Raw genomic sequence first — 12,666 nt, forward strand, 5'->3', positions numbered from 1 at the left:
AGTCAGTAATCGAGACCAGCCTTGCCAACATGGTGAAACTTCGTCTCTAGTAAAAATACAAAAATTAGCCAGGCATGGCAGTGTGCACCTGTAGTCCCAGCTACTTGGGAGGCTGAAGCAGGAGAATCGATTGAACCCAGGAGATGGAGGTTGCAGTGAGCCAAGATCGAGCCACTGCACTCAGCCTAGGCAACAGAGTGAGACTCCATCTCAAAAAAAAAAGTCATCTCTAAAAAATAAGCAATAAACAAAACAAAGAAAGAAAGAAATGAAAATGATTCTGAGACTCACTCACTGTGTGATTTGGATAAGCCACATAACTTCTCTTGAACTTCTTTGAATATCCAGGTTTGCTTCTAAGGCCAGAAGTGTGCTGTCCGGTTTGTCAGATACTCTGTCTGCAGCAGAGAAGTTCAGCCTGCAATTTCCACAGGGCTTCTCATTCTCCAGCATCCTTCCTGCATTTTCCCCAACTGAACTTGCATGACTCAAAGACGGCAAACTCACCTGGCCAAGAAAGAGTGCTGAGGGAGCTTTCCAGGAAATGTCTAGAAATGGGGAACATGTCAAAGACCACCAAAGAATAAGGGAGAGTTCGTTGTATGATTACAAAGAATATTTTCAAGAAGCAGCCCAGATTTTTCAAAAATAGTTTTCTGCTTTTGCTGTAGGGAGTTGAGGAGAGTTAATTTTTAAGCAACAGATCTTCACATTCCTACTCTCCAAGTGTTTTAATCTTGCAGGGATCAAGAGACAGATAGACAAAGAGACATACATATTACAGAACTATAAAAATACGTACCTGATATGACTGTGAAGTTTGCTAGACAAAAAATGGGAGGGGTATATTGTGGTTTTGGAAAGATCCTTGAAGATGAAGTTAAGAATTAGGCTCAACTCTAGTTGGGCCTAGTAACCGCAGGTTAAGGTCCACATTCTCATTTGTCCAGTGGCCATTCTAGAAGCACCTGACTACATTTTTAAATCAGTTTAGGGATCAGATGGAATATTACTGTTTTGAGGATTACACGACAAGTCCATGTAAAGTTTTTAACAGCATGCCTGGGACAGAGCAAACACTCAAGGACTAGTAGCAACCTTAATATTTCTCACTTTGAAATTCTGTCCTAAAACCTTTTCAACTTTGTCTACATATTTCTTTTAGTTTTTGTTTACAATGTGCTTTCTTTCTGTTAAGATGACTTCAAAGAAAAAGAAAAGATCTGGGGGCTATTTGCTATGAATAGCTTTTCTGCAATGGTGCTGAGTTTCCATTGAGGCAACCTCACTCTTTAATTTGAGCTTCCTTCAACTAACCTCATGAATTTTGACATATATTGTTACCAGACTTAGCAGCAGAGCTGCAAGAGATGGGCAGGCATTTTCACAGAGCAGTGCTAATTGACTGGTACAACAATAAATCTAAGAACTTGGTTTAGTGAGCACCAACAGCTAATGGGAAAAGCCACTGAAGTCCAAACCTCTATGGCCAAATTACAGTCCAGTCACAAAGATATTTTTTGTGAAATCAAAAATATCAATATTATACTTGGAACAGAGAAAGGAAGAAGATAAGTTAGTGAACTCGTTTTTCAGAAAATTCTATTTCCGCCACTATCTCTGTCCCCTCTTTGCCTCCAGACCTCAGAGAGAGCTAACTAGAGCAGAGTTCTAAAAGAGAAATAATTATATACAAGAGATTTAACTTACCCCGATGGAAATGGTTGGGAAAAATCAAGTCCTGCCTGGCACCCTAATTGAAAACAAAATACATTTTGAAAATTAAAATCAACACAGGAATTAACACTGTATAAAACATTCCAACTCCACGTGTGACATAGCATAACAGGAGACAGTAGATCAGACAGTTGCAATGTTTATTCTATTTCTCAAGCCAGCATTCCAGGTAACCAGCAAAACAAATTACAAAAAAAAAAAATACACTATATGCTGTTTGCTCTTAGAAAATGTCAGCGTAGGTCTAAGAAATTCCCATGACAGGAGCCATGAGAGCTTGACCATTAAGGTGAAATAGAGAAGAATCATCAGGCTTTATAATCGCCCAATAAAATCCCATCCATTTTATTTACCTGATGGCAGTTGAACCAAAATGAAGAACACAGCAAATAGAAAATAAAATGTCTTCCTGATCAGGGCCATCTTTAGGGAAGACTCTTCAGAATACAGATTGGGATTCCTTGAGAACACCCAAATGAGAGGCTCATTTTTATTTAAAAGTAATGAGGAGATGCTCTTGATCAGTGAAGTGAATCAATAAAACACATTATATGCTCCCATTTCCCAGGATCAAGGGATGATATCATGGATAATAGCCCTTGGCATCCAGAAAGCCTTTTATTTTGGGGAGTCTAACTGGTGTAGTGGAAAGAACACCAGGCTAGAGGTTGAAAGAGCAGGTGCCATGCGAGTTTCCACCATATTAATGCAGGGGCCAGAAGCTAGTACCCCTTTCATCTCTTCCAGCTTCTGTTTTCTGGGAGAAAATAAGAACCCACTTGCAATTCTGCCTGCCTCTCAGGTTTTTTAAGAATCTAGTATGTTATAATGCAAAAGTGTTTGAACATGTGGAATGCTGGAAGGAGGCCTGGTACCATGTAAGAACTCAATAAATGTGGACTCTCACTTTTCTAGCTTTGATTTTTATTGTCTACAAGTATCACAGGGAGAAAAGGAGGGGTAGCAATCATTTTGTCAAGTTAGCTCTGAGTCCCCTTCCTGTAAGGTATCACTTCACACACCAAAGCCATAATTACGGCATATTTTAAATCATTAAGGACATGAGTACTGGCCCAGATGGGTGGTTTATGTCTATTATCATAGCTTTTTGGGAAGCCTAAGGCAGGTGGATTGCTTGAGCCCAGGTTTCCGAGACCAGCCTGAACAACACAGTGAGATCTGTCTCCACACAAAACATTTTTTAAAAATTCACTGGGCATGGTGGCATGTACCTGTAGTCACAGCCACTTGGGAGGCTGATATGGGAGGAGTGCCTGAGCCAGCAGTTAAGGCTGCAGTGAGCCATGAGCATGCCACTGCACTCCAGCCTGGGCACAGAGCGAATCCTGTCTCAAAAAAAACAAAAACAAAAAAAAAAACAAAAACACACACACCACACACACATAAAACATGGAATGAAAAGCAAATTTATGTCACTATCTTCCCTTCAAATAAGTCCTGCTTATTCCTACCCTGTTGCCTATATTTATGCGATGTTCTCTTCTTCATTTCTGTAATGTAAAGTAGAATAATTTTAAAATACAGCTACAAAGTGTATGACTTACAAAGTATATGACCTGGATAGGTTGCTTAATTTGATGAACCTCAGTTTCCTAACCCTAAAATGAAGATACAATTACGGTACTTAGTCACAGATACTTGAGAGACTTGACTGAGACAAGGTATATAAAGTGCTTAGCAGAGCTTCGGCTACTATCACTAAGACTACATGCACATTCTCTCTATTCAGCCTTGAGCTCAAGTATTCTGTAACCTTTCTCAAGTACATTAATTCCACCATGAACCTTTTCTGACCTATGCAGGAAGGCACTCATTTTTATATTGCTGCTGTGACTTGCAAACAATTAGATTCAGAATCCAAGCTAAATGCCTGTATACGTAGGGATAGGGCCGAGTCTCCAGGCTTTCAACTTCAGGCATTTTGTATAGCCTCATCAGGACCAGCCACCTGGACAAATGCCCAGTAAGTCACAGCTCCCTGCCTCAACTTGGGGTTTAATGCTCTGTAGTCACTGTGTTGAAAGTCTTAATAACTTTACCTTTGAATATATGCATTGTAAATAAGTCTGTTGAGACAGTGGAGCATGCTCTGGGACTTTGGAAGCATGGCTTATGTGCACTCAGACCACCTTCCCTTTTCACCTTCCTGGGAGTATTCTTAGCCACTCGTCCCTCACTTTTGGCACTCTGGGCCCCACCTGGCCTCCCCCTTATGATCCCCTTCCAGCAACCCATCCCCCACAGTGACCTGGGTGTGAATATGCAGAGGACTGGAGTTGATGTCTAAGCCCTGAGTGTCTAGGGCAAGGCATTGTGGTTGCCAGCCCCTTGCTGTGTCAACAGTGCCATGTACAGGTGGCAGCATGGCAGGACCAAGCACCAAAAGCGTGCAGCATACAGCAAGATTCACATTTTTTTAACAAATACATGCTTAGGTCAAGCCCTTTGCCAAGTTACAAAGCTCAAAAAGACTGAATCTGGAATTCAATTCCACCTCACTACGGTTCACCAGCTCTTAACAATACATTGAGATATTGTATAATTACTCTCATTTTACATATGAGTAAACCAAAGCTTTTCAGGAGCACAGCCAGGATTAGAAACCAAACTGCTGACTCCAGATTTTTTTATTTTTCCGTGTCTGCCCTACTCTTTCCTCCCTTCATCCCCACTTTCCTTCTTGAAAACTTTCCAGAGTCAGAAAAATGATGAGCTGTAGACTGAGTGACACCCACTGAGGTGGCTGGGCTCTGTGCAGCAGAGCATGGAAATCTCTCATTTCTGCTAAGCCTCACTGATCGAGATGTTACTTGGTCTGGAGAAATGTATAAATGTGGGTGTTTTCTGCTTTGTCCTCATGGACGCGGTGCTGATCTCTCAAGACACTCCCAGTCATGAGGACTTTCCTCTTTCTCTTTGCTGTGCTCTTCTTTCTGACCCCAGGTAAAATGGGCATCTTACAGGGAAGGTGATCAGAGGTGCTGTCCCAGAGAGAGGGTCCCCTTCAGGAATGCCTGGGTGTGATCAACCCATCTACTACAAGAGGTGATATCCCCCAACGCCTCTTCTGTAATTCCTTTGCATTTTACATTGTTATCTAGGAGGGGCTGTCACAGGTTTGAAAGATAAAAGAAGGCCAGGAAAGATGCCTTTTGGCATTCAGTCTCATGCTCACTAACAAAAACAAAAATTGAGAAAAAATTAAAACAAGGATAGCAGTCTATGAACCTTTTAAAATGTAGTTATGGTAGAGATTGAGACAGGTAAAGAGGAGAGACAGGTAAGGATCTGAGCTTAGAGACACCTATGCATTCATGCCAGTCATGGCAACAGGTAAAGCAGCATAGCTTGGACTGCCATTCCTTGATCACATATCATCAAGCCACATAATGTGATGAGAGCTTCACATAAATGCATCTAGTCTTCCAGTGCCAGTGCCTTTAAGGAAAACTCTGTCTTACCTCTAATTTAATGGCAGTTAGAGAAAATCTTTGGGTTTGCTGGTCCATTTTACAAATTTTATTACAGATGAGAAATTGTGCCTCAGATGGGCTAAGTGTTTTCAGAGTCATATAGATAACCAAAACAAAGCCAGGGTAGGAGCCCAACTGTCCTTGCCACAGTAAGAGGCATTAAAGACGCCCTTCCCATATCAAACTCTCTTCACTTTCTCCTGCTCCTGGGAATCTCCAATGGCTCCAATTGTATCCTCTCCAAAATTAAGGCATGAGACCAGGCTCCTGTGAGCCTCCAGAGAGCTGAAGAAAGGGTCTCAAAGCCCACAGTAAAGTCCCAATTTGTGCCAGATGCCAGTATATACAATCCCAGGTATAATGCTCAACTTTTCACATCAGCTGCTCAGCTCTGGTCTGTTTTGTGACAAGCCTGTGAGAGTAGATTCTGTGTCAGGACACAGAGGATCTAGGACCCACAGTGACCTATGCCGTATTCAGGCCACTGGTTTTGATATGCACATTGAAACTGGCCAGAGTATCTTTTTCAGATCACTCATTATATAATTAGTCAAAAAAGATGTTTATACTATAAAATTATCTGTTAGATAATACTATAAAATTATCTGTTAGATAATACTGTAATTATAAAATTATTATTACTATAATTATTATATAATTATAGATACTTATCTATACTTACATAACACTTGTTATATAATTATTAGATAATCTAATAATTATCTATTAGATATACTAGAATATAATACTATACTATAATAGTATTTAGAGAAAATCTTTTTGGTTTAGTATAGTATTATAGTATAGCATAATATATACTATAATTATTTACTAGTATTACAGTATGGTATTATACTAGTATTATATACTATATAGTATTGTACTAGTATATATTATATATATATATATATTTTTTTTTTGAATAGAATCTCGCTCTGTTCCTTGGGCTGGAGTGCAGTGGCACAATCTCAGCTCACTGCAACTTCTGCCTCCTGGGTTCACGTGATTTTCCTGCCTCAGCCTCCTGAGTAGCTGGGATTACAGGCATCTGCCACCATGCCTGGCTAATTTTTTGTATTTTTAGTAGAGACGGGGTTTCACCATGTTGGTCATGCTGGTCTCCAACTCCTAACCTCATGATCCACCCTCCTCAGCCTCCCAAAGTGCTGGGATTACAGGTGTGAGCCACTGCACTTGGCCAGATATAGTATTATTTACTAGTATATAGTATAGTATGTATACTATTATAATACTCTAGTATATAGTATAGTATATATAGTACTATAATACACTAGTGTATAGTATAGTATATAATACTAGTATAATACTATAGTATATATACTATATTATTACTAGTGTATTATACTAGTATATACACTAGTATATAGTATAGTGTACATACTAGTATAATACACTGGTATATAGTATAGTATACTAGTATAATACACTAGTATAAGTATAGTATACTAGTATAATACACTAGTATATAGTATATATACTACTATAATACACTAGAATATAGTATAGTATATATACTAGTATAATACTATAGTATACACTATTATTCTAGAATATACTATAATACTAGTAATTTAATATATACTAAGCTATACTATAATACTATATTAAACCAAAAAGATTTTATCTCAATACCACACTATAGCCTATAGTATAGTATTATATTAGTATCTGCCTTACAGTAGGGCAGAGAGAACATAGACCCCTGCCACTGACAGCCAGCGTTCATCAAGCTTTGAAATAGTGGAGTATTTTCACTTATGAACTGATGTGCTGATCCTGGATAAGGATTAGTGCATATGCTGGCACTAATCCATCTGGCTGTAAGTTTTACACAGATGTGAATAAGTCACTTTTATATGTTGACATTAAATGTATATACATTATAGTTTAGACATTAAATGCAATCTCTGTACATCTGATGCCTTCATTATGTATACACAAATAGGGCAACTCTAAAATGTTGATCCTGATAAGACGTACTGTCTGTCCTTAACTTCAAGCAGGCTGCTCTTGGGACTGCTACTGATAAAGTCCTAAGGTGGGAACTGGAATTCTGTGCAAACTGAACTGAGAAAATCTTAGAAAAACATTCCCAACATGCTGCACCCTCCTTCTCTAAAGCACAAGTTTTCCACAGTCAATGTTTTGGTGGAATATGGAGGAGAAATCAGGCTGAGCCTTCCAAGCAAGTTTCTATCTACCACAGTAAACTCATTTTCTTTTCATATCTTTATCCCTTCCTTCACTCTGGTGTGGAGCTATCTCCTCAGTCTCAGCTCTTGCTCTACTCTCACCAAGTAGCAGCCTCTGAGAGTGCACCAGGAAAATTAGCAACCTCTGGGAGTGTTTATGGAACAAGTTGATAATTATCCCCAATAGATTTCAATCAAAGAACCATAGCTTACGTTTCCCAAAGCTCCTACAGAGCTTGGTCTCAAATGCTGGAAGACAAATGTATTCTTTCTGGTATTTCACCCTGTGTGACTACAAGACTGGAATATCAGATAAAAATCAGGTCCCCTACCATCTCTTCTACCGGTAGGATATGGCACTATGACAGCTTGTGAAAAAATTTCACCAACTAGTCATACAACTGTATCTGGCAAACATATATGCCTGAAAAGGGAATTAATCCAAATGGCTCCTTCCCTCGTGTAGCCAAGAATGCATTTTTTGATGAGAAATGTGACAAACTTAAAGGGACATGCAAGAACAATTGTCGGAAAAATGAAGAACTTATTGCTCTCTGCCAGAAGTCTCTGAAATGCTGGCAGACCATCCAGCCATGTGGGAACATTATAGATTAATGCAGAAGATTTGGGTTTCCAGAGAAGCATACATAACCTGTCTTGCCTCTGCTGTAGGCAGACACTTTAATAAAATAAATGACTGTCTTTGCTCAGTTTGTCAAGTGTTTCCTTTAGAAAGGAGAACAGCACTGCCTGACCTTAATGCTCCCTCCATCCTGGTTTATTTTTCTATCATTCTGGAGTAAATAAATTGTCCCAAAGCCATCTGATATTTTTCTTAAAAGAGGACTAGAAGAGACTAGAAATCGACAAATCTCTAGCTTCTACTCAGTCAGTTGGTGCTTACTAGCCTATTGAGATGAAAGAAGTAAACAAAAGAAAAGAAAGAAAAGAGAGAGAGGGAAGTAGAAAGAAGATGAATAGGTAGAGAAATGAGCACACTTTTTTTAATACAAAACAAAATTTTATTCTTTTTTTTCTTTTTCTTTTATTATACTTTAAGTTCTAGGGTACATGTGCACAAGTGCAGGTTTGTTACATATGTATACTGTGCCATGTTGGTGTGCTGCACCCGTTAACTCGTCATTTACATTAGGTATATCTCCTAATGCTATCCCTCCCCCCTCCCCCTACCCCACAACAGGCCCCAGTGTGTGATGTTCCCCTTCCTGTGTCCAAGTGTTCTCATTGTTCAATTCCTACCTATGAGTGAGAACATGCGGTGTTTGGTTTTTTGTCCTTGAAACTGGAAACCATCATTCTCAGCAAACTATCGCAAGAGTACACTTTTAAAAAATTTTTACCATCATGCCATATGCCCACATAAATGAGCATACATTTACATGAATAGCTACATGAACGACAAATTGATGGATAGGCAGTCCATTTATCAAGGACTTTTATGTGTCACACACACACACACACACACACCTGTCTAAATTAATCATCATGACTCCATGTCTTTCATTGGGGCTAGTTAAATATTTCCTATAGACTTGTTCTCTACACATAAGTCTGAGATAAAATTTGCTGACAGGCAAGGGGGTCGTAAATACCTCTATGACTCTCAGTAACTCCAGTGATTTAGACCCTCTTCCCCAAATCACTGCCTACAATTTTCCTAGAAACTAGCTGACAATTTACCTTCTGCTTCTAAGCCTCAAAATTACTGTTATGGTGGGAATGTGTTCTTCCAAAATTAATGCTGAAGCCTAATCCCCACGCTGGTGATTAACAGGTGAGGCCTTTGAGGAGGTGATTAAGCCTCAAGGGCCCTGCCCTCGTGAATGGAATTAGCACCCTTATAAAAGAGGTTGAAAGAAGCTGCCATGCTCCTTCCACCATGGGAGGACACAGCGTTTGTCTCTTCTGCCAGTGAAGGCTGAGCAACAAGGTGCTATCTTGAAAGCACAAACTGGGTCCTCAGGATATAATAAATCTTCTGAGGTCTTCCAGCCCCTAAAACTGTAAGTAATAAATTTCTGTTGTTTATAACTCACCCAGTATAAGATATTTTATTATAGCAGCATGAATGGACTGAGACAATTACTTAGTTTAAGTAAGAATTTCCTGTCATGTTTCTAGTGCTTAAGAGTTAGTTTTGGTTTCCTGCTGACTCAGAAATCTTGCCTTACCTCCACTTTAATTTTTCGAAGTCGATAGATTTAATTCTACTAGAATCAATAACCCTTTCATGAAAAGGATGTTTTAGTTACACTTTCTAATTTGAGATAATTGTAGATTCCTATATAGTTCCAAAAATAATAATAATAATGCAGAGAGATACCCAGATCTTTTACTCTATTTTCCTGAAAAGTAACATCTTTGTAAAACCATAGTGCAATATCACAACCAGGTTATTGACACTGATGCATAACATTTCCATTATCAGGAGGACTTTTCATGTTATGCTTTCAGAGCCACTCCCTCTTCCCTCACACCTCCACCTCCGTCTTAACCCCTGTATAAGTGATTTATTCTCCATTTCTACAGTTTTGTCCTTTTAGGAAGGCCATATAAATGGAATGTATAAATCCTTATTAGACTGGCTTTTTTCAGTCAGCATAACTTTCTGGGGATTCATCCAGGTTGTTGCATGTATCAGTAGCTCTTTCCTTCTTATTGTTGGGCAGTATTCCAGGATATGGATGAACCACAGTTTGTTTAATCACTCCCTCATCGTAGGCCATCTTTCTCTCTCTCTCTCTCTCTCTCTCCCCCTCCCTCCCTCTTTTCCCCCACTTCATTGCCTCCTCTTCTCCTCTCTACCTCTCCTTCTCTTTCTCTTTTGCATAGGGATATCTAATTGTTCAAGCACCATTTGTTGAGAAGACTATTCTTCCTCCATTACATTACTTTTCCTTCATTGATAGAGAGGAGTTGCTTTGGTCTTTTCTGAGCTATCCATTCTGTTCTGTTGCTTGTTTGGTCTATTTATTTATTGCTTCACCACTCCCACACTGCCTTCATCATTGCAGTTTTTTAGTGAGTCTTGATACAAGGTAATGTAAGTTCACTGTATTAACCCATTTTCACACTACTATAAAGAAATATCTGAGATGGGGCAATTTATGAAGAAAAAGAGGTTTAATGGACTTACAGTTCCACACAGTTGGGGAGGTCTCACGATCATGGCAGAAGGCAAAGGAGGAGCAAGGTATGTCTTACGTGGTGACAGGTAAGACAGTGTGTGCAGGGGAACTGACCTTTATAAAACCATCAGATCTTGTGAGACTTACTCATTATCATGAGAACAGCACAGAAGAAAAAAAAACCCCATGATTCATTTACTTCCCACCAGGTCCCTCCCATGACTCGTGGGGATTATGGGAGCAAGAATTCAAGATGAGATTTGGATGGGGGCACAAACCATATCATCCACCGACCTTGTTCTTTCCAGTATTGTATTGACGATCCTAGGTCTTTTGAATCAGTTTGGAAATATCAACAACATATCTTGCTAAAAGTTTGATTGGGATTATATTTAATCTATAGATCAAGTTGTAAATAATTGATATCTTCATGTTAAATTCTCTATTATATGAACACAGAATATTTCTCTTGTTAAAATAATTAAATGAGAGGTCATTAGACTGCAGGAGCTCAGTGCACTCGGTTTCTACATAAGCAAACTAAAACCCAACTCAGTTTGAATGGTAAAAGAAAACTTTAACCAATCAGAAACCACCAACTAACTTCTTTTTTTTTTTTTTTTTTTTGAGACAGAGTCTCACTTTGTCACCCAGGCTGGAGTGCAGTGGCGCAGTCTCGGCTCACTGCAAGCTCCGCCTCCCGGGTTCACGCCATTCTCCTGCCTCAGCCTCTCCGAGTAGCTGGGACTACAGGCGCCCGCCACCACGCCCGGCTAATTTTTTGTATTTTTTAGTAGAGACGGGGTTTCACCGTGGTCTCATCTCCTGACCTCGTGATCCACATTTTTTAGTAGAGACGGGGTTTCACCGTGGTCTCGATCTCCTGACCTCGTGATCCGCCCGCCTCGGCCTCCCAAAGTGCTGGGATTACAAGCGTGAGCCACCACGCCCGGCCTAACTTCTAACAAGGGACTGGGATGATTCAAATAAGGCTCTACTCCACTTTAACCAATTAAATGTTTAATTTGCCTTTCTTCCATTTTCACCCTATAAAAGCCTTTTCCTCATGCCTCTTTGCCTGTGCCCCAAAATACTTGTGATTTGGAGCCTGCCTGATTCTTAAGTTGATATCTGCTCAAAAGAAAACTTTAAGATTTTTGTGTGCCGAAGTTTATTTTTTAATAGTTCTATTGTCAGCAGAGGGACCCGAAGAAGCCCTGATGATGGTTCCTGGGACAATGAGTAACCAGATGTAGTTACCAGCTGAGCCCGTTATATTCATCGATTTCTCTCTGTGTCTGGATCCAACAGAAACTGGACTGGGTCCAACAGAAGGTCTTAAGAAGGTAGGGTTTGGGGAAGACAAAGAATCATCAGTTCATCCTTATCCAAGTAGTCTGGACCTGTCCATCTGGGACTTTAGCTACGTTTGTGTATAAAAATTATAGACCCAGAATCTGTGTTTTTCTAAATAAGTGTGTAAACTTTACCAATGACAACTTAGAATTACAGTGGTCACAGTGAAGACATTTTAACCTAAACAGTTATTCATCTATAAGCTACATTGAAAGAGAAGTGATCTTAAATGCCTCAGAAAAAAATGAGATATGTTTTTAATTGGCAAGCAGAGGCTTCTAAAAGACTAAGCAAATCAAAACTTGCCTTTCTTAAAGACTCTTTACAAAAGGCAAATTAAAAGCTTAAGCACTTAATCAGTGATGATAAAAAATTGTACATTGACTCACTCAACTCTGAATGCTCCTTCTTTTCCTCCTCTCTCTCTTCTTCCTCTGCCTAATTACTCTGATTCCACCAACCTCTTCACTCAGTTGCCTTTCTACTCTGAAAATGAGAAGAAAGTTAGGAAAATGCCTTTTAAAGTTAGTTCCTCTGATCAACTGTGTCTGCCTTCTTTAATTACCTTTATGTCTTGCTCAAAATCCAAACTGACAGAAATAGTGAAAGACTTCCCTAACCCAAAGGAAAACCCCCAGGAATTTGCTGAGGAATTTAGAATCTTCGTTTAAACATATAATCCATGACTTCCTGATCTTTGTCAATTTATCTACATGA

The 12,666-nt window shown here is 39.4% G+C and overlaps 1 protein-coding gene and 1 pseudogene across 1 annotated transcript; one reads left to right on the forward strand and one right to left on the reverse strand.

Annotated features, from left to right (window-relative positions):
- Positions 1–385: 385 nt before the first annotated feature.
- Positions 386–2,160, reverse strand: LOC115833799 (annotated as a pseudogene).
- A 2,492-nt stretch (positions 2,161–4,652) lies between these two features.
- Positions 4,653–8,059, forward strand: LOC115833801 (beta-defensin 106-like). The gene is made up of 2 exons (XM_030808632.1): positions 4,653–4,701; positions 7,911–8,059. Exons 1-2 carry the CDS (start codon positions 4,653–4,655, stop codon positions 8,057–8,059), a joined length of 198 nt encoding a protein of 65 aa, XP_030664492.1.
- Positions 8,060–12,666: the final 4,607 nt, after the last annotated feature.

This window comes from Nomascus leucogenys, unplaced genomic scaffold (genome assembly GCF_006542625.1).
Source record: "Nomascus leucogenys isolate Asia unplaced genomic scaffold, Asia_NLE_v1 001454F_36228_qpd_obj, whole genome shotgun sequence".
Lineage (NCBI taxonomy): Eukaryota > Metazoa > Chordata > Mammalia > Primates > Hylobatidae > Nomascus > Nomascus leucogenys.